Source organism: Nothobranchius furzeri, chromosome 12 (genome assembly GCF_043380555.1).
Source record: "Nothobranchius furzeri strain GRZ-AD chromosome 12, NfurGRZ-RIMD1, whole genome shotgun sequence".
Taxonomy (NCBI): domain Eukaryota; kingdom Metazoa; phylum Chordata; class Actinopteri; order Cyprinodontiformes; family Nothobranchiidae; genus Nothobranchius; species Nothobranchius furzeri.
The window spans coordinates 71,192,225-71,215,191 of NC_091752.1; the positions used below are offsets into that span (position 1 = coordinate 71,192,225).

The 22,967-nt window shown below is 44.4% G+C and overlaps 1 protein-coding gene and 1 long non-coding RNA gene across 7 annotated transcripts in view; one reads left to right on the forward strand and one right to left on the reverse strand.

The window, feature by feature from the left end:
- LOC129160734 (uncharacterized) overlaps positions 1 to 5,146 on the forward strand; it is a 43,314-nt gene extending 38,168 nt beyond the window's left edge. The window contains exons 2-3 of the long non-coding RNA XR_011515827.1: positions 3,897 to 3,953; positions 4,031 to 5,146. This is a non-coding gene — a long non-coding RNA (uncharacterized lncRNA). The remainder of the gene's footprint in view (positions 1 to 3,896; positions 3,954 to 4,030) is intronic.
- LOC107395168 (uncharacterized) overlaps positions 1 to 22,967 on the reverse strand; it is a 59,514-nt gene that overhangs the window by 33,849 nt on the left and 2,698 nt on the right. For 5 of the 6 annotated variants that reach the window (XM_070543020.1, XM_070543018.1, XM_070543023.1 and 2 more), the window contains exon 2: positions 2,102 to 2,165. In XM_070543020.1, coding sequence (XP_070399121.1) covers positions 2,102 to 2,137 — 36 coding nt within the window. In that variant the 5' untranslated portion in view covers positions 2,138 to 2,165. Of the gene's footprint in view, positions 1 to 2,101; positions 2,183 to 22,967 lie in introns of those variants that run through there. The other variant, XM_070543019.1, reaches the window with a different exon arrangement.

The window sequence follows — 22,967 nt, forward strand, 5'->3', positions numbered from 1 at the left end:
CCTCCTAGCTTCATCCAGCTCTGACCTTCAGCTCTTGCTGGGTAGGTTCGCGGCCGAGTGTGAAGCAGCTGGGATGAGGATCAGCACCACCAAATCTGAGACCATGGTTCTCGACCGGGAAAGGGTGGCTTGCCAACACCGGGTCAGGAGAGAGGTCCAACCTCAAGTGGAGGAGTTTAAGTATCTCGGGGTCTTGTTCACGAGTGAGGGTAGGAGGGATCGGGAGATCGACAGGCGGATTGGTTCGGCGTCTGCAGTGATGCGGATGCTGAGCCGATCTGTCGTGGTGAAGAGGGAGCTGAGCCAGAACGCCAGGCTCTCGATTTACCGGTCGATCTACGTCCCAATCCTCACCTATGGTCATGAGCTTTGGGTAATGACCGAAAGAACGAGATCGTGGATACAAGCGGCCGAAATGCGTTTCCTCCATAGGGTGGCCGGGCTCAGCCTTAGAGATAGGGTGAGGAGCTCGGACATTCGGGAGGGACTGGGAGTAGAACCGCTGCTCCTCCGGATCGAAAGGAGCCAGTTGAGGTGGTTTGGGCATCTTGTCAGGATGCCTCCTGGACGCCTCCCTGGGGAGGTGTTTCTGGCATGTCCTGCCGGCAGGAGGCCCCCGGGTCGACCCAGGACACGTTGGAGAGGTTACATCTCCAATCTGGTCCGGGAACGCCTTGGGGTCCTGCCGGAGGAGCTAGTGGAGAAGGCCGGGGAGAGGACGGTCTGGAGCTCCCTGGTTGGGATGCTGCCCCCATGACCCAGACCCGGATAAGCGGAGGAAGACGACGACGACGATTTGATAGAATATTCGTATATTGAAATGTTCAATAGCTGCAACTCCGATCATTAAGTTAATTAATTCTGTCAAAAGCAAACAGATCTTTCAGAATGTCGGTCAGCATGAAAGAAATTCATGTAGTTTAGTTGATTCTGATGAGCTCAAAACAATATTCAGAGTCTGACCCGGTTTCACACTGAAAGCATCAGCGGCGAAGAACGGCAGCGGAACGTCACGGCTTCAAATGGAGTCCATTATAGTCTATGGACTGTTTCACACCGGCAGCGACGCAGCAATTTCCAGGTGCGTCTCAGAAGTGTGCGCCTCACAGCTAGAGATAGGATCGGGTTATATTGTTGCTGCAAGCTGCTTCTGCGTCAATTTCCGCAGTTAACTTAGGGCTAGACAGGAAATCACACAGTTTCTGTGTAAAATCCCCAGTTATTTTCAAAATAAAGGTACTGCAGGTAAGCTATTTCACATATATGTAGCTTACGTGTGACCCAACGGCTTATTTACTCACAGCATCGTTCCAGAAGTGCAGCGGCGTGGTTTTCATGGCTTTAATCCTGGTAGTGGAGAGGAACAGCATCATATATGATCGCAAACAAACGTGATTTCCTTCTTTTTGGTTTAATGGTGGATTGCATAAACAAACCGTGACCTGAAGACTCGAGGGATTGTGTGATCTCGCGAGTCCAGCAAAGAGCACGGCAAGGAAGCCGTGCCGCTGCCAAGCCTCTTCCGGTGGGAAAAGGACCGCTTTGAAGTTCGTGAGTAAACCGTTCCGCTGCAGTGTCGCGCCGCCGATGCTTCCAGTGTGAAACCGGCGTTAGTCATGTACTAAATCTGTTTACACATACCTGTTTTATGTACTGCGCATTGATACTATTAATCAAACACAAAACAGTAGTGACACCTGTTTGAGTTCAGAAGGGGAAACCATTATTTATACAACAGTGGCTAAGCTGCGTTCAGGCTAGCTATAAAAATATTTGCACTTTTTTACACGAAGGTGTCTGGTTAAAAACAGCTGGGGGAAAACGCTAACCCTCTCAGGCTCAAAATTATTTTTGATAAAAGGACGAACAACTAAGTCCTTCAGGGGTTCTTCTGAGTTAAAAAATGCTCATGAAACGCGCATGTGGAGTCACCAGGTAGGTAGGTATTAAGGTTAATCTGCAACACCTGCCTCCAGAGGGTTAAACAAAGGCCAAGTTTCAACCTTTCTTCTGCCAAACAAGAACAAAAGATCTGAAACGACTATCAGATTAGTGCTGGTTCCTAAGCTCCCGTCTCTTGGTTGCAAAGAGTGACACTTACAAAAACAAGAAGGTACACTTTTCCATTAGATGTCATTCTGCTTCACCTCTAATCCAGGCGTAATCTAGAAGAGACAAAAACACAAGAAAGGCTCAGTAAACGGCCATAATCATCAGTGAACACTCAGAAAAGATGGAGATTGTTATCTGTCTTGTGCTGAATGATCGGTTTTCTAATTCAAACAGATTTCAGAAGCAATGAAGCGATCGTCAAACATGACGTTTTTGCAGCACCCCTGATTGGCTCAGGATCTGTTTTGTTACACACCCCAGGTTTCAAAAGCGTTAGGGCACTAGCAGCACACATAGGCTTGGTTGCATCAATGCATTTGTTTTTTTTGTGGGGGTGCTACAGCCAACATTATGAAGGCTGTGGGCATCTGTCAGCACCAATGGTGAGTGTGGGATGGAGTCTGAATGCCCACTTCCCACAACAGCATGAAGGATTTTTACCATCAGAAAACAATCCACCTAATCCTAGCCGCCCAAGATCCTTTGCGTGAAATATGCAACCTACTTCTGGTCCAGCGTTTGTTTAAATTGCGACCATAGATATGTGATGCAATAGATTCGCACTAATCCATTTTTATGAGCTTTTTAGAGACGTAAACTATGTGGGAACACCAGCTGCCACTGTTACGGTCCCTCTGACTACTGAACTAAAGGGTCCATCCCTCCAGGATGATATGAAAATCTGGCCAAAGACAACATACAGTATAGCATTTTAGCTGCCTTCTTAACGTTGTCGTGTCTGATGGAAGGCTCCGAGGCTTATCAGTTATTACATAGTAATAACACTAATTGTGTTTTGTTGAAAGAGGTGGGAGACAATCTTATTTACTTCAGAGCAGATGTAGAGCTGAGTGAGAGCCTTAACTCCCTCATCACCTAGCCTGGGTTGTAGTTTCAACATCTGGTGAAATACAAACCGCAGGTCGTTTATGTGTAACGAGGTCAAATGATCTTTTTCAACACGTGATCATGTCTATGTTAAACATTGAGCTCTACTTGAATCATTTGTCTGCTTGTTAAAAGCATACTTCAGTTAAATTATTTTTATCTCCACTTTCTTGGGGTGTTCCGCAAGGCTCAATTCTTGGTCCACTACTCTTTGCTATTTACATCCTTCCTCAATGTTCCATTTTTACTAAATATGGCCTTCACTACCACCTTTATGCTGATGATTGTCAGATTTATTTCTCTCTACATCAGTTAGGTTCTACTCATTTGCTCCATGAATGCCTCTCAGACATAAAGATGCGGCTCACATCTGACTTCCTCTGTTTGAATGAGTATAAGATTATAAGATAAGGCATAAGGTGGGCTGCATGGTGGCGCAGTTGTTAGCACTGTTGCCTCGCAGCAAGAAGGTTGCAGGTTCGAAACTGGGCTGTGGCCTTTCTGCGTGGAGTTGCGTGTTCTCCCCATGCATGCGTGGGTTTCCTCCGGGTACGCTGGTTTCCCCCACAGATCACGACATGCCCTACAAGTTAAAATTTGTATGTCGCTTTGGATAAAAGCGTCTGCCAAATAAATAAACATAAGATGGAGGCCATTGTCTTTAAGCCCAGGCGTGAGAAATAAAACATCTGCTCCTGTATCTCTCCCATCCATGAATTTTAGTTTTGTGTGCCCAGCTCCCCCATATTCAGAACCCTGGCTGTAGTGATCTATTGCAGATATTAGTTTAGTCTGCTGAGATCTGTGTGTGGTCTGGACTTTCTGGTTCTGAAGAACCCACAATTATTGTAAAAATCAAAACAGGTAAATAATGAAATTTAATTTTGTCTTCTTAGAGAGAAGAAGGTCTTAATATAACGTGGAGTTTGAAGATGATGAACGAGGCTGTCATGGTGAGTGTTGGTTTTGGACCTATATGCAGGTGAGTGAAGTTCTGAGGCAGCAAACTACTTAAATCCATTTGTTGCAGGGACTTGGGAGCGCAGGAACAACAGGAACAGAAGCACGTTGACATGGGGAGACATAAGACGAGGACAACAGACGAACCGACAAAAGACACAGGAATGACGGGGCTTAAATAAATACACAGGAGCAGGTGATCAGGTTAACAAGAGGCAACCAAGGCTGGGAAGCAGAACGTGACAGAGGCAGTTTTCAGCTTTCCTGGTTTATTTTTAACCTCAAAGGTCACAGCAACTGCAAGTCTGTTAACATTCTGGGAAAAACCCCGAGCAATAGGTGAAAACTTCCAGAAACCGTTCGTCTCTGCCGCTAACTTCTGACACGTTGCCAAGACAACAGAGCTGGCTAACAGACTAAAGGATGCGTTCACTGACAACAGGTTCATCAAGTCAACATTTCACAACAAGAGCATGAAAACTAATCTGTGTGATGGCATAGTGAAGAGAGGCTGGTAACAGTGACATTTACAAACAGCAGAATATTCAGTCCATCCATCCATGGTCTGAACCCGCTTGTCCATGTAGGGTCGCAGGGGGCTGGTGCCTATCTCCAGCAGTCAATGGGCAATCAGGCGGGGTTCACCCTGGACAGAGAGCCAGTCCATCGCAGGGCAACACAGAGACACACACACACACACACACACACCTAAGGACAATTTAGACGGACCAGTTAACCTAACAGTCATGTTTTTGGACGGTGGGAGGAAGCCGGAGCACCCGGAGAGAACCCACGCATGCACAGGGGGAACATGCAACCTCCATGCAGAAAGATCCCAGGCCGAGAAGGGAACCCAGGACCTTCTCGCTACAAGGCAACAGCTCTAACCACTGCGCAGCCCGAATATTCAGTCTGTTATGGTAATTTAGTTATAAAACCATGTAGACCTGTGCAGCAGGCCGGTAGGGAGCCTCAGCCACGCCCATCTACTTCTGGTCCATAAAAAAGATTCAACGGGCCGATCCCGTTTGATACGTGCCGCAGTTTTAACACATGTCTGTGCATTTAAAGACAATAAAATAAAAATATAAACACTTTTGTTTTTGCTCTCATTTTTCATGAGATTTTTCAAAGATATGAAACATTTTCTAGACACACAAAAGAGCCATTAATCTCAAATCCAGCCTATGGCACACCTGAGCAACCCTCATGCTGTCTAATCAGCTCCATGATTTGCCACACCTGTGAGGTGGGAGACACTAACTCAGCAAAGTGCCGACGGGCAGATTCCTGAACAGCATTTTACAGTAACAGGTCTTTAGAGAAGGTTTCAGATCTCAAGTTACATGTTAACGGAAGCACGCACACACACACACACACACACACACTTTGAGTCCTACTTCTCCACCTAAAAACAGCCCAAAGCCCATCTGTGGGACTCCGATACCCAGATAGATTGGGCAGAGATGAAACAAGCTCCTACAAAGAAAGTGGGTCTGAACATGTATGAGATATGATTTTGAAGTGATGCAGCGCTCGGCAATGTTTACATTTGTTAGGTTGTTTACTAAAGGCAGTAGAAAACGGTAACAACGAACGGTAGACCACCTCTGCTCCACGCTCCTTGTTGGTGGATGGATTACATCTGGACCGGGTGTTGGCACAAGAATGAAAGTGGAAACAAAAGGAGAGTGTTTCACTTGAAAGTGTTCAGAAACATCCCAGCTGCTGCTGAACACGAGACAGAAGAGCGGATAATTCTGTCTGATGTGGATGGAGATTAACATTTTACAGCAGCCCTGATTAAATGCATCAACCTTCACCTGTCTTTCAATCCACGCTATCAACATTACTGTGTACATACAGTGAGGAACATTAGTATTTGAACACCTTGCGATTTTGCAAGTTCTCCCACTTAGAAATCATGGAGGGGTCTGAAATTCACACAGTAGGTGGGTTCCCGCTGGGAGAGACAGAAATCACATTGTATGGTTTGTAAAGAATGTGTTGGTTTTGCACTGATGGACAGAAGTATTTGAACACCTGGCAATCAGCAAGAATTCTGGCTCTCAAAGACCTGTTACTCTGCCTTTAAGAAGTCCACCTCTACTCCACCTAGTCATCTTCATTAGCAGCACCTGTCTGAGCTCTTTAAAGACACCTGTCCACCCCACAGTCAGTCACACTCCAACTACTACCATGGGCAAGACCAAGGAGCTGTCAAAAGAAACCAGAGACAAAATCGTGGACCTCCACAAGACTGGAAAGGGCTCCGGGGAAATGGCCAAGCAGCTCAGTGGAAACAGGTTGGGGCAACTGTCAGAAAATGGAAGAGGCTAAAGACGACTGTCGGTCTCCCTCGGACTGGGGCTCCATGCAAGACCTCATCTGGTGGGGTATCACTGATGATGAGAAAGGTGAGGAACCAGCCCAGAACTACACGAGGAGCTGGTCAGTGACTTGAAGAGAGCTGGGACCACAGGTTCAAAGGTCACTGTTAGCAGAACACCATGCCGTCACGGTTTCAAATCACGCATTACACGAAAGGTTCCCCTGCTCGAGTCATCACACGTCCAGGCCCATCTGCAGTTTGCCAGCGACCATCTGGATGATCCAGAGGAGGCATGGGAGAAAGTCATGTGGTCAGATGAGACCAAAGTAGAACGTTTTGGTCTAAACTTCACTCGCCGTGTTTGGAGGAAAAAGAAGGAGGAGTTGCATCCAAAGAACACCTTCCCCACTGTGAAGCATGGGGGTGGAAACATCATGATTTGGGGTGCTTTTCTGCGAAGGGGACATGACGACTGCACTGTATTAAGGAGAGGATGAATGGGGCCATGTGTTGTGACATTTTGAGCAACAACCTCCTTCCCTCAGTCAGGGATGGGTCGTGGCTGGGTCTTCCAACATGACCCGAAGCACACAGCCGGGATAACCAAGGAGTGGCTCCATAAGAAGAATATCAAGGTTCTGGAGTGGCCTAGCCAGCCTCCAGACCTAAATCCAATCAAATCTTTGGAGGGAGCTGAAACTCCGTGTAGCTCAGCACCAGCGCCAGAACCTGACAGATCTAGTGGAGATCTGTGCGGCAGAGTGGGCCAAAATCCCTGCTGCAGTAAGTGCAAACCTGGTCAAGAACTACAGTAACTGCAAACAAAGGCTTCTGTACCAAATATTAATACTGATTTTCTCAGGTGTTCAAATACTAATGTGCAGCAGTGCAAACCATACAATGTGATTTCTGTCTCACAGTGGGAACGCACCTACTGTGTGAATTTCAGACCCCTCCATGATTTCTAAGTGGGAGTACTAGCAACATCGCAAGGTATTCAAATACTTATGTTCCTCACTGCATGTATTGTTGGTTTTCTTCACATTTGCATGATTTATTTGGGTCATTTCCCACCGAGACCAGAGCAAATATTCATCTGCTCGTGCACGGATTTCTGGTCATAACGGGGTCAATGGCGCGGCGTCTGAACTTAACCCTGAAACTGAGGTTCAGAACCTTTTATTGTCCTGGCTGTCACTGAGCTCAGCTCAGAGGCAGCACAGGCGGAAGTTAGCTCACAATTCCAGCTTCCCATTCGGGAAACGGCTAAAGGGCTATTACACCCAACTTTTCTCTACTCTGACCATCTGTAATCTGCTCTAGCTTACAGACTACAACACCTAGACATTTCTAACCTGGACTAGATTATTCTGCACAAATAGCAGATTACATTAAACATAGTTTGTGAAATTCATGAAATATCAATTTCTGGATTTTTTTTTTTAGCATCCAGACCACACTGAGGGGTGTACCCCTTTTTTGTGTCAGAGCTGACGGAAAACCAGCTGAGTTACCCAGGCTGTACTGACTTGTTTTAGTCTGACTAGTACTGTTGGAAAAGACCTAGTAGTCCCTCCAGCGTGTCCTGGGTCTTCTTTTAGGTCTCCTCCAAGTTGGACATGCCCGGAAAACCTTATCCGAACCAGATGCCGAGCCACCTCAACTGGCTCCTCTCGATGTGGAGGAGCGGCAGATCTACTCCGAGCCCTTCATGGATGACCGAGTTCCTCACCCTATCACCCAGTGTAGAACACTCATTTGGGCCGCCTATATCCATAAAGTCATCCTTTCGGTCTCTACCTAAAGCTTTTGAGCAGGAAATCGACGAGTAAATCAAGAGCGTTGCCTTCTGGCTCAGCTCTCCTTTCACCATGACAGACCGGTACAACACTCACGTCCCAGCAGATGCAGCACCAGTCTGCCTATTAATCTCACGCTCCATCGTTCCCTCACTCGTGAACACGACCCTGGGATTTTTAAACTCCTCCATTTGGGGCAGGACCTCGTCCCTGACCCGGAGAAGGCCTTCTACCCTTTTCCGACTCAAGACCGTGGTCTCAGATTTAGAGGAGCTCTAACTAAAAACTACTTTGCAACTAAGAACTAGTGATGCACCGATATGAAATGTTTGGGCCGATACCGGTATCAAGATCACTGTTATGGCCGATAACCAATATTTGCTGATATCGATAAACTGACAATGCTTCTCAAATCAGCAGATTTTGTATAGAATGAAAATTATTAAAGCTGAATTTACGTTGTTATGTACACACACGACACACACACTTACGGTTCTGAGATGATTTCATTCACTGTTCACACGACCAAACGAATACACGTTGCTGATTTGTGATCATAATCCGTGTTCTGGGGGGAAAAATATCCACTCGAATCGTGTCATCCATTTTGCCAACGTCAAAACGAACTCATTCCTGACTGTTTTTGCCGTGTTTTGCTCCCTACAGGCGAGTTAGAAGTCCGCGACTCCATCTTACCCAGAAGATTGGCTCACCCCTTGGGGGGCTCATGGTCTTGTTGTTTCAGTTTGGACACAATGAAACACCACGCAATACTATTGGCTAAGAGCTTTAAGGCGTGATTTGAACCACGCAAATCGTCCAATGGGATCCTGAGATATCCTCGCGCGTACTAGTCACGAGCGCGTTACGCACGAGGGAGTGTTTACCTGCAGCGCTGACTGTCTCTCGCTAGCGTTTACTGACAGGCGGGGCTTCTTAGACAGTTTGCTGCTTTTTTTGACATCCGGTGGATTCATCTTTCATGAGGAAGATTTAGTTTACACAGATCCGGACAATAGTGACCTGGATAATGAAATCTCTTCTTCAGAAAGGTATGCAACCCATTTTTTACCAAATAATATACGTTTTAAGTTATTTATGTACATAATCCTGTCTACATCAGCATTTGGGCTTATTTTCTCTTTTCAAATAAGTCTTTTTTTCTCTGTGTTATTATAAATGATTAATTTACAATGTAAACTTTGATTATGTGTAAAATTACTGATAAATTTTCCCAAAAATATCTATATTTTGTTATTTGTCTTCATAATCCGGTCTACATAAGCATTTTAACTTATTTTCTCTGTCTTGCTGTGAATGAATATATTTTACATCATGTTTTATTTTTTCCATGTGACTTTACAGTGAATAGTGATGAAATGGATGAGGAGTACCAACCACCATGACCTGGACAGGTATCCTTCGCTCAGCCACAGGCATGGCCAAGCCCATCTTCTTCTGCTCCAAACCCAGGAAAGGAAAAGCCCCAAGCTCATCTTTACTAAGTGGTACCCTCCCATTTGTTTGTGCAGCTCTGACATTGAGTGATTTTTTACATTTTCATGGCCATCCTGATTTTTTATGTATGATAATTGTTCCATTTTCTCGGGTTCCTTGTTGTGAAAATCTATTTTACATTTTGTTGGAATAAATTTGCTCCATTAGGAGCCAAATTAGTTCCTCTGTATGACTTTCCCTTATTTTGAAAGGATAAAATATGTTGGGTGGATTTTTCCCAAAAACCCTCAAACATAATTTTTTTAGATGGAAAGACTTTCTAAGTTAAGTTTAAAATGAGGGAAAAAAGGACCTAATGTAAAAACCTGAGAATTTCCCAACGGCACAAACTGCCAAAAGGCGCCCAAAATGGTCCAGGAGAGGTCCGCCTGGATTTCTATCAACTAAAACCTCTAAAACTTCCCTTTTTTTCATGATTGTTGGGTCAGCAAATGTTCAGACCCTATTCTGGGGATTTCTAGATGTTTTAGGCAGCAACTAGTATTTTAGAAGGAATTTTAACATCATAAAGTGGATATTTTTTTTAGGCGGAACAGATTTTTTCTCATTTCTGCTGTGTTCCAGATCATGTTACTCTCAATCAGTGACGTAAGTGATGCTTTTTAGAAATTTACAGTAAACTTTGGAGCCTTCCCTTTATTTTGATACCAAAACAGCTCAAATAGACCTTGTAGTTTATGAGATATACTCAATTTAATTTGAGCAAGTCTTTTTCAAGAAAATCTCTGAAAGATGGTCTGGGGTTCAAGAGGTTAAAACTTCTCAGGTTCCTTTTAATGATAAGCCTCTTGAAACCATTTGGGACATCAGAGAAGAACTAGATCACATCCATCAAAATGAGACTAAACCATATCTCACTGCACCTAAATGTCCGGTCCTTCCTTGACTCTCTTCTGTTCTCTCTCACCCTCTCGGCTTCCCCCTTTCTCTCCCTCTCTCTTCATCTCGCTCTAACCCCTCTAGCTTTCTCTAACCTTCCCCTCAAGGCCTCAACTCCAATCCTAATCCTAAAGCCTGATTCATGCTTCTCCGTCAGCTCCGCAAGGGACAGACACGCACGGATTGACGGAAGCGTTTTGTCCTCATACTTCTCCGTCTCCTGGAGAGTGTTGCAAAGCAATTCCCCTCCAGGACAACAGAGGGCGTAGCGCTGTTCTGTGGTATCCTGTCATGTATCGGTCCAAGATAGTGTGTTTATATTGTGTTTTTTGTGTATATAAGAGACTTTTAACACGGACATATTTGTCTCTCATTCTCCCACCTCTTCATGCGCTCGCCACCTCTAAACCCACGTTTCCTGTCATTTCCGTCCACAAATAAAACACTTGCTGCGCATCTTTTCACTCCTCCAGTCACGGGAGGATTAAACGTTCTTATTTTTAGAGTTATTTTGCGAGGTATTCTTCAAGCTTCTCCGTGTCTGCCGCTAGTTATCCTCGGCTCTCTTTATGTTTTTGAGGGCGCAATGCCGGCGGTGTAGACGACAGCGGCGTCCTGACCAATCACAAGCTTGCGTTGTCCAGCTCGACGGACGGATGTTTAGAAAAGAGAGCTCGACTCCATCCGTCCTTGCGGAGCTCTCCAGCAGGCCCGCTAGGACGTTGCGTGTCTCCGCACTGACGCAGACGGAGAAGCATGAATCAGGCTTGACTTGAACCATCCCCAAAGCCCAATCTCAAATAACCTACTTCCCAAAACTTCTGCATGCTAACATTCTCTCCTAACTCTAAAACTACTACACACAGCACACATGACACCCCAAAAACTCGGCTGGGAATCCCCGCAGAGCACACACACACACTCGCACACACACGCACACACACACATTAAAATAATGCTGATAGTGTGGACTAGAAGACAGGTGATGGTTTATGTATTTAAACAGTGTTTGGAGTAACGCATTACAATAGGAGGGAGTTACAGTAATATATTCCTTTTTTCAGTAACGGAGTAATATAGTGCATTACTTAAAATAAATACGGAAATATATTACTAGTTACAATTTCGGTAACACGAGTTACAAGCACATTTAGGTTTGAATTGGTGACGTATGCATGAAAAATACGCTGCAGACCAAAACAAGCTGAATACCACTGAAGAAGATCCGCTGCACACTTCCGGTGGCGTGTTGTATATCCGATGTGTACATCTAGACCAGACGCGCGTCACTCGCCAAAACCGAAACATGAGAGAATCAGGAAGGATGACTGAGAAGGAAACGGAGATCGACTGCACGTGTGCTCGGTGGCATTATTCACACTATTTTCAGTTTGTGAAAGAAAAGGCAGAAACATTATAGTGAAGTGTGATTTGTGCGCTACGTCAAAGGAGCTTTCAACTTCACGGAACAGCACCAGTCATCTGAAACAACACATTCAGCGATGCCACGGTAACACACTGTTGACAGAGAGATGCTCTGGACCGTCAGACAAGAGAACGTTCCCAGAAGAGGACGGCACCACTCCAAGCAAAAGACAGAAGCAACAAACTTTAAAATTCACAAAGTCTCCGAAGCTGCTAGACCCACGTGAGGTGAAGAGGTCAGTTGTGGAGTACATCGTAGAAGACGTGCAGCCCCTTTCAACTGTGGACTCGCCAGCTTTTAGAAGGCTTGTCAACACAATTCCCGTTACAAATGACAAGGTAAGCTGGTGTGCTTTATTTTAATATAAATGACTCTGTTTCATTAGCTAACTAAATCTGTTTTTGAGGACATAATAATTTAGATATGCTTAATAATAACAGGGTGTCTGCGGGGTCACTCAAAGTCGTAAAAGTTGATAAACTGACCCTTATTGTTAGTATTAAAGTATTAAAATCAGAATTGTTTTTGTTGCCAAGTAAGGTTTCACATTACTAGAAATTTCCTTCGGTGGAATGGTGCTTACATACAAAAGGATCAAGTGACATTACGTATCATATGTCACTAACATGTGATGTGTAAAAGATCAAAGTTAAGGTAATAATAAGAAGAATAGTAAATAATAAGAAACTTAATGTGATTATGCAGATGTAGTTAGCACACACTCATCCAAAGCGATTTACAAACTAGTGCAGAACTGTGTAGTTGGTGTTTAGGCGTCCAACAGCAGAGGGAAGAAGTTTTTGTGGCGGGAGGTTCTAGTCTGACTGGATCATGCCTCGGAGACCTGGAGACGTACAGATCTCTGGCGGTATTTCCACCATACCACACAGTAAATGAGGAGGTGAGGATGGACTCAATGATGGCCGTGTAGAACTGGACCATCACCATGGTTGGCATCATGCAGTTTCTTCAGCTGCTGCAGCAGGATGCAACCTCTGCTGGGGGGTGATGGAGCTGACACCGAGTACACAGTCAGCTGAGCTTCACTGTCTTCTCGGCTGTTGGGGTTACATTAGGACACTGGAGGTGTGAGTGGCCATGTTGAAAGGACGTGTGGATGTGTCAGGGCCATCTGATGGACCATCAAAATTGCATCATTCAGACTTCAGATCGCAGCTCGATGGGAAGCTTTAGGCATGCAGTTGGTTATTTGGTTAAGCCCTTTCCCAACATTCCACACACAGACGAGTCATTAGCTGACAATTGTTTTGGGAGTTCCTCAGGGTACAGAGATTAAGCATTTCTCACCTCCTTGTGAACCTGTTTTTGGCCTGTTTGTAACTGGCTTGTCTTTGTCTCCATTCCTGAAAGCAGCCTTTTTCTCGTTTCTGACCCGTTTAGCTGTGAACCATGGTTTATCATGTTGTAGCTCACCCCGGTGCATGCTGGCACAAGTGCTGTGTACTTATCCAGGTTGTCTGAGGCTGCCCTGAACTTGTTCCTGTAAGTAACTGTGGAAAGGCTCTGTAAATAAGTGATTGTTCTTGCATGGTTTTAATTTGATTTTATAGTTTGATACTGCATGCTTTTATTTTGGCGGACCAGCAGAGGAAATAAGGGAGAGCAGAGAAGGTCAGTTGACTTTTGCTTGGAAACTGACAGCATGCTGTAAGACCAGACAGGACTGGGCCTCAATAGAGCTCCGGGAGTTGGCGTCACTTCTCCCGGCATGCAACAGTTCAAATCGAAACGGCACCATATTGGCAGGCAGAAGCCGGCAGCTGGACTATTTGTTATTGTCAGAAAACTCTATCAGACAGGAAATATGGTAGATTCCTGTTGTGCCCCAGGATGCAGAACAGACACGGACGACATAAGGAATGAGCCATCTACAGGATTCCCCAAGATCCGGAGCGCCGCAAACGTTGGATCATTGTAATAAAACGCGCTAGTGACCGGGATAAAATGAAGCTGTGGGATCCCGAGAGTAAAGGATTTCGCTTATGCAGCGACCGCTTCATATCAGGTACTTAAACCAACGTTTCCTCAACTGTGTGTGGTATTTATTTTAAATGCTTTTATTACGATTCTTAGTGGGCTTCCTAAACTTATTTTGGCGGGGCTTTTTCTGTCTTATTACTCATAGCAACAAGTAAACATCACGTAAAACGTTGCCTCGTGAGTTCTGCGTGCTGCCGTTTACGTGTTTTATGACCACAGCAATTAACCGGCTAAGCTGTATTTAATTTTTAAGCAATGGTTGATCAATTGTCAGATCACACATAAAAAGCACTTTGGATTGCTATTATCTGTCTCACCGAGACCGATCTCAGACAGATCCTGAGACGCTCCTGCCTGACATTTTTATTTTATTCACGGAAAAAAATCAGACTAGTGATTTCTCTTGGTGTTCAGGTTATACATTCAAACAGCACAGCACTCTATTTCAACTACTAACATGTAAATCTTTTATTTGTCCATCCATCCATCCATTTTCATCCACTTATCCGGAGTCTGGTTGCGGGGGCATGTAGCGTCGAGAGGCCCTGACTTCCCTCTCCCCAGCCGCCGGAGCCAGCTCCTCCAGGTAAATCCCAAGGGGTTCCCCGGCCAGGTCCAGTAAGAAGTCCGCTCCGAAAGCTTCTGGCGTCGGAGCGTCGAGAGTCCCAGACCTCTCCCCAGCTCCTCCGGCCGGGGAATCCCAAGGGGTTCCCCGGCCAGGTCCGGTGTAGTCCGCTCCGACAGCTTCTGGCGTTTTTAAAAAGTATCCCAGGGGCACGATAAGGGTCGAAGATGTTTAGTCTATTTAATTTCTGACTATATAAAACGATTTCTTCAGTTTTAAAGTGTGAAGTAAACTCAGACGAAGTAAAATCCAAGCCGATCCCGTTCACGTTCATGGTTACATCCGTGTTTGTTTACCTTTTTTTCCTGCCAAAATGGCGTCTACTCTCTGAGAGTCACGTGGGCGTCACGTGACTCTCAGAGAGTAGACGCCATGTTGGCAGGCAACAAATGTAAACAAATTGAATGGAATCCGCTTGGATTTTACTTCGTCTGAGTTTACTTCACACTTTAAAACCGAAGAAATCGTTTTATATAGTCAGAAATTAAATAGACTAAACATCTCCGACCCTTACCGTGCCCCTGGGATACTTTTTAAAAATGCCAGAAGCTGTCGGAGCGGACTTCTTACCGGCACAACACCGGACCTGACCGGGGAACCCCTTGGGATTTACCCGGAGGAGCTGGCCCAAGTTAGCCTAGTGAACTAGACCAAATTCTTGCTTTGCAAAGTACATTTATTTAGTCTGGCTTGCCAGGCTAGGTCCAAGTGGCCGGGGAGAGGGAAGTCTGGGCCTCTCGACGCTACTGCCCCCGCAACCCGACTCTGGATAAGTGGATGAAAATGGATGGATGGACAAATAACAGATTTACACGTAAGTAGTTTAAATAGAGTGCTGTGCTGTTTGAATGTATAAACTGAACGCCAAGAGAAATCACTAGTCTGATTGTTTTCCGTGAATAAAATAAATATGTCAGGCAGGAGCGTCTCAGGATCTGTCTGATCAACCATTGCTTAAAAATGAAATACAGCTTAGCCGGTTAATTGCTGTGATCATAAAACACGTAAACGGCAGCACGCAGAACTCACGAGGAAATGTTTTACCTGATGTTTACTTGCTGCTAGGAGTAATAAGACAGAAAAAGCCCCGCCAAAATAAGTTTAGGAAGCCCACTAAGAATCGTAATAAAAGCATTTAAAATAAATACCATACACAGTTGAGGAAACGTTGGTTTAAGTACCTGATATGAAGCGGTCGCTGCATAAGCGTAATCCTTTACTCTCGGGATCCCACAGCTTCATTTTATCCCGGTCACTAGCACGTTTTATTACAATGATCCAACGTTTGCGGCGCTCCGGATCTTGGGGAATCCTGTAGATGGCTCATTCCTTATGTCGTCCGCGTCTGTTCTGCATCCTGGGGCACAACAGGAATCTACCATATTTCCTGTCTGATTGAGTTTTCTGACAATAACAAATAGCCCAGCTGCCGGCTTCTGCCTGCCAATATGGCGCCGTTTCGATTTGAACTGTTGCATGCCGGGAGAAGTAACGTCAACTCCCGGAGCTCTATACCCTACCTTTTGACAATTAAGCGCATAGCTGGAATTGGGAACACGGTATCGTTTGATGCATGTGTTTTATGTGGACTGATGTGATTTTCTATGTATGTTGTTGTGTTTAAAGTGGTTAAATGCAGAACAATGGTAACAGCCATCTCAACCATAGAGCCAGGTGAACAACCATGCTAATATTAGCCTTTGTGTGTTTCACATGCTTGGACTTAGTTTTAATATTGGTTTTAGCTTTTAACATGTTTATGCACATTTTTGATCTCGCTCAACCTACCATTAATGTAGATTCAATAATATGGCATAAAGGTCGTCTTTGAAAGAGCTCATTATAATTTCATTTATCTGTTTTATTTAGCTCTTAGTGTTTCAAGAAAGAAAAGGTGGATTTATGTTCAAAATAAGGATGCCAGCTTCACCACTGTCTGGCTGGGTTCGCTACAGTTCCAGTCTGTTGAGTGTAAACCAATGACCCTGCAGATACCCTGAATAAATAATTATAGCCATCTTGTTTTTATTGTTTTATGTTCAATTGATATCACACATACACTGTTTGGCTTCACAGCAAAAATGTACTTTAATAATCAATCATTTCATTTTGCATCGTGTTTTTGTTCAGGACACTTTGCCAGACAGGAAAACATTTGCCAAGGAGTTGGATAAGTCGTATGCTGATATGGAAAAGGAGCTGAAGAAAACAAATGAAGCCCAAGAGCTTCAGTTCAGCAACAGCTGATGTATGGACTGCCAATAATAAAAGCTTTTTAGGAGTGACGGTACACTGGACTGATGCAGAGACCCTGGACAGAAAGAAGGCTGCTATAGCCTGTAGAAGGTTCAAGGGTCGACATACATATGATGCAATTACAACAGAGCTAGAAGGCATTTTTTCCCAATACGGACTAACCCGGGATAAAGTGATGGTTTGTGTGACAGACAATGGGAGTCATTTTGTAAAGGCATTCAGGGAATATCAGCCTCAACAGGCGGGGTCAGAGGAGGAGGTTCAGAGCAATGGTGACGTAACCTTTACTGATATTCATACTGTACTCATCAATAATGAGAATGCACAGCATGGTCTTTGCTTACTGCCCCCACACCACAGATGTGCCGCACATACACTTAATCTTATCGCAAACAACATTTGTACAAAGCTTCAAATCAAACGCATGAATGAACGAGAGGACCAATTTCTTAAGGGGTATTGTGGGATTTTGAAGCCTTTCACAGTCTCTCTTGATATTCTTCAGGGCGAGGACACCTGTTTTATGGAACTCTACAGCCAACTTTAGAAGTTCTGATAAACGAAACCTTAGCAGCTAAAAACGGCCTATCACACAAGACCGTTGGGCTGCCGGAAATCATCGTTGAGGCAATCAAAAGTCGATTTGCAAAAATAATAGACACAAAAGAAGCCCTGCTCTCAGCTGTCTCCCTCCCCAAGTTTAAAGGGACTTTACGGAGTTTTGAATTTTTATGCTCGCGATCGCCCCCTCAGGCCAAAAGTGTAACAGCAGCTTCAATAGTAGGCTCGTGCACGAGGCGCGCATGCTGTACGTGCACACTCCTTAACGAAAATAACAGCTGATGCAGTCCCGTGTGTGTGTGTGTGTGTGTGTGTGTGTGTGTGTGTGTGTGTGTGTGTGTGTGTGTGTGTGTGTGTGTGTGTGTGTGTGTGTGTGTGTGTGTGTGTGTGTGTGTGTGTGTGTGTGTGTGTGTGGCCCGGAGGACAGAGGACAGGAGAACATGCAGCTAATTAATTAAATAATGTGGTTCTGTAGCTTTCTCTTCAGCACAGCCGACAAAGGTTTATGATGGGTCAGTCCTCCTGCATGCTCAGATCATTCCCTTCCCTTGCTGGAAAAACTGCTCCAAAATGAAAGTTGAACCCACATCTTTTTTATCTGTGAATTCAATGCCGTTCAGCGAGTCTCAAATAAAAATTTGGGCATCTTACTGCAAAAAAATATACCCTTAATGTAAAAAATAAACTCTAAATGAACTATGTTCACATCCAGAATCAAACCCAGGTCTTCTGCATGAGAGTCAGATGTTTTACTAGGTGAGCTAAAGCACCAGTAACGTCCTTTGTATTCTGTAACAGTTATATCCTTGATGACAGCTGAAACAACGTTCAAAGAACGGTTTGGAGTGAAAATGGCTATTTTGTTGCTAATTAGCAGGAAATATCTAGAAGAAAGTTCTACAGAAAGTAGCTAAGGGTCCTCAGAAATGTAGCTAGCTTTGTCACTAGGTGTTAGGAACAGCGACAAAGTGGCACTGCCTCTCTCTCTGCTGCTAAAGCTACGGATAGCAAATGCTACGGGCGATGCCTGAGCGTGAACGCGCATGAAGCAGCCTGCTCGACCCGAGCATCTCTCTTTTTCTGTGGTTTTACAGAAAAACAGGCAATCACAGTAAAAATGCCAGGGCTCGTTCTACACGACCAGGGCATTGCAGGAGAATGTATGAAGAAGACATTTATTATTTCTATACATGTTTTGGCTGTCACACTTCCATAATGCCCCTTTAAGCTTCGCTGGGTGAAAGAAGATGCCAAACGGGATTTTTTCAAAACCCTCTTTATAACGGAGTGTCGCTCCATTCAGTCAGAAGAGCCCTCTGTGTCACTCAAACTGCCTCCATCCTCTGATGAAGAGGACTTCTTTTCTTTTGAGGAACGCTCTGGTACAGCAACTAATGAGTCCATGTCAGTGGAGACTGAAGTTCTCTCATATTTAAACTCAGCCTCAGCTATGAAATGTCTCCCTCAGTTCCCTAGAATCAAAAACGTTCCTGTACGACACAACGCTCCAACACCATCTAGCGCAGCAGCTGAAGGACTGTTCAGTCTTGGAAGTCTCCTTCTGACACCCAAACGTAATCGTCTTGGTGGTGAGCGCTTTCAGCGCCTTCTTTTGATGCGATTTAACAAAGATTTCAGTGAGATGAACCCTGCACCACACCAAATAGCTGCTAGAGTGTGAAAACTTTTCTAGTGAACTTTTGTTATTGGGTTTTTGTCGGCTTATTCTGATGTAATAATTTGCCTAGCATGCTTGATTATTTTGTTGTAGTCTTGTGAGTGCGCTGTTGTGAGCTGGGAGGTGAGCACTCCACACACACCATGACATCACCTGTCTTGTGAGCTTCTCTGATTCCTGGAGAGAGAGCAGCAGCTGTGATCAATCAGCTGATCAGCGGGTGGCCTTCATAAGGAGGACGGAGGACACTGCTAAGCTGCCGGATGATTACGCCTTACTGGTAGAGTTCCAGCCACAGTGTTACCTCGATTTTTGAACTTCGACTTTGTACTTTGGAAACGTGTTCTTTCGCTAGCGACCTTTGGCTCAGATTATTGTTCTCGTTTCGTCTCAGGCTCAGTCATCTTTTTCATACACCACATCCTCGCTGTGAGTTTTTGGATTTACAACCCGACCATACGACTTCTGGACTTCACTCCCGGTTCCCGTCCTCCTCACGGCACTACTGGCTCTCTCTCTCCTCCCCTCCGGTTGGAAAACCCCGCCGCTCATCTTCATCCCGGAACACTCATTCACTCTCCCAGCTCACCCCTCCCTGGATATCCTCCACCACGCTACGTCTCTAAGTCCTCCTACCAAGCTCATCCTCTACCGTACTATAGTATCAATCAAGGACTCACCTCTGCTTCCCTCCCCTCAGACGCTGCTCCCGTTAACCCATTCACTGGATTTCCAGTTCACCCTGAGTTCTAGGTACCCAATAAATCTTTATTTTTTCACATCCTGCTCCAGTGTACTGATTCTGCATGTCTTGGGTTAAATCATTACCTCAGAACATGACATGCGTCTACTCTCAGGACATTTATTTGTAGCTTTACTTGAGGTTATACCTTTAATTTGGTGTTTTAAGTCAAATGTTGTTCCTGTGCTCTGTTATTGTTAAACATGACAGCACATTTTCTGGTGACTTGAAGTTTAATAAAATGGTGAGAAAAATGACTAGTTTGTGGTTTCTTTCATCCTTGTATAAAATGTAACATAAGCTAGTATTTTAGGATACTGTTACACACTTAAAATATTTTCCCAAAAGTAACTCAAAGTAGTGTAACTCAGTTACATTATTGAGACCGTAATATGTAATACAAACATATTACATTTTTTATGCTGTAACTAGTAATATAAAATGTATTACTATTTTAAAGTAACTTGCCCAACACTGCATTTAAATGATGATCAGACTGCTGTAAAATGTAATCTCCATCCACCTCCAGACAGAATTATCCTCTATTCTGTCTCTATTTGCTCTGCTCTTGTCTGGGCTGACGTAGCTGACGGTGCGCGCGGCGCGCTGAGCGGCTGTGATGCTCATTTTACGCGTTTGGAGAGGCGGCCTGCATGCTTTGCTTTTATTGGAAGATGTTTTTTTTTTTTTTCAAAAATGTTTTGAGATTTTGCCGCGTGAATAACCGTAAAAACCACCGGTGTGCACGCATGGACGTAATTTTTGGGGGGACAGTCAAGTTTTGACCCCTGCACTTTTTACCATCCAAAAACAATATTACTTTATATAAAATTGACACTGGTTGAGCTCTAGGACTAGGGTGGCCATACGTCCGGCTTTAATACGGACAGTCCGGTTTTAAAAGAGTGTCCTCCTACCAGCGCACCCTTGAGACGGACACCCATTTGTCCTCTTTTTGACTTAACTGTTTTTTCCATCTTATATGAAAAAAATGTATAAAATGAATAAAACAGGCATTTGTGATAAAATATAGCCTATTTAAATCTATAATGCAATTATAAATTCTAAAAGATGTTTTTATGACATTAATAGATGAAGCCAGTGTGAAATCAATTCTATTGGTTAACAGCGAAAGTAAAAGCAGCCATATTTAAGTGGTTGATCTCGGTCAGACTTTGCAGAGGACAGAACTGAAGTGTCTGAGATGAACTTCCTCTTCCTCAGTCACATTCTGAAGGTTTTTTCGGACTCCATTGAAGCACTTGAGGCCAAATCCTTCAGCAATACTTCTGTGTTTAAAGTGATGAGTGAGCTTAAAGTCAAGCTTGAGCGGAGATTAAATGACCATTTTCTTGGCTTTGCTGTGAACAGCAAACTCAAACAGTTAACTCGTGATATCGTAAAGAAATGTGAGACTGATTTCATTCACTTCTATGAAAGAGCAAAGAGGTCTGTGACTGAAAGGTAAGACTTCTCTGAGAACAGCTTTCACCGCAAGATGTCCAAGCTTAGCCTCACAGCTGCTGTCTCTTATGGAGAGTACAGTGATGCAGACCAAGCCTTTAAACTTATGAACATTGATATGGATGGACTGTATGAGGAATATGGCATGGATGAAGCTATTCTCAGCTCCCCAGAAATAGAAGGTTGTCGGAGTGAGGAGCGCTGTCTGAAGCTGTTTTCCAAAGCAGATGTCCCACTGGAGAACCTGAGGAAAGTCGGCGCCTCCATCTTCTCCGTTCCATGCAGCAACGCACACACAGAACAGATGTTTTCCATGATGTCCTCAGCATGGAGAAATGAAAGAAATCGTCTGGATGTGGAGAGCGTGAAAGCATGGCTGCAAATTTGTGTCAACTTCACTTTGGGCTGCACGGACATGTACAAGAAATTTCTCTCAAACAAAAAACTGTTGGAAGCAGCCAGGAAAGGCCAAAAGTATAAAAAGTAGACCTTCACGTCTTTGGTGAGTACAATAGTCACACGATATAACGGTGTTGCTATTCTGTTTGTCTTTGTTCAATCTTAAACTTGTCCTCCTTGTTGGTGTTGTGGAAATGGCCACCCTATCCAGCGCCAAGCAGAAAACAACCGTTTGTGTTGAAGCCTGTTCCCATTAGAGCAGACATGTCCAACGTCCGGCCCCCGGGGTCAAATTTATACCGGCCCACGGCCTCGATCATAAAATCAGTAATATGCGGCCCGCCACACTGTTGACCACAGTTTAAAATACATGTGTACAAAAAAGCTATTTTACTTTTCACCAGAAGATGGCAGTAGCCCTGTGGCCGCACCCTGGCTGCCGTACCCTTAGCGTTGCTTGATCGTTTCAGCCCCGCCCATTTCTAACATGGCGACTGTAAACAAAAAACGGAAAGTTGAGTGCGAGGGCCGCCGCTTCCAGGACAGCTGGAAATTGGACTATTTTTTCACTGAAATATGAAACAACTGTGTCTGCCTAATTTGCCAAGAGACTGTGGCTGTTTTCAAGGAATTCATCATCAAGAGGCACAATCAATCAATCAATCAATCAATCAAAGCTTTATTTATAAAGCGCCTTCCGCAACCCTGTCAGGAAGCCCGAAGCGCTGAACATGGTACAGTTGTAGGTAAATATATTGAATAAATCAAAAATAAAAGCAATTCAAATTACAAAATAGGTGAAGCATTCTGGTACAGGACAGATGTGTAAAACAATGGATTGAGTGAACCAATGAAAACTGTGAAATAAAATCAACATAAAAGAGGGCCGAAATCAAACATGTTCTGGAAACGCCAAGCGGAGGAGGTGTGTTTTTAGGCGACTCTTAAACTACCAGACGAAAACATGCTAGCTACGACAAGCTAACTGGGAACGAACGCGGTGAAAAAGTGAAGCAACTGGAAGCTGTTTTAACGGCACAGCAGCGCTTTTTCACAAGAGCCCGTGACTCAAATGACCTCGCCGCTAAGGCAAGCTACGAGGTGGCAACACTGATTGCAAAGCACTGCAAACCTTTCACTGAGGGTGAGTTTATTAAAGACTGTGTGATGACAATTGTTGAGAAAATTTGTCCCTCCAAGAAGCAAGTTTGCCAGTGTTTGCCTGGCTCGTAACACTGTGGTACGGAGAACTGAAGACGTTTCATCAGATATTAAGAGACAGTTAGAGGCAAAAGGAACGGAGTTTGACCTTTTCTCTTTAGCCTGC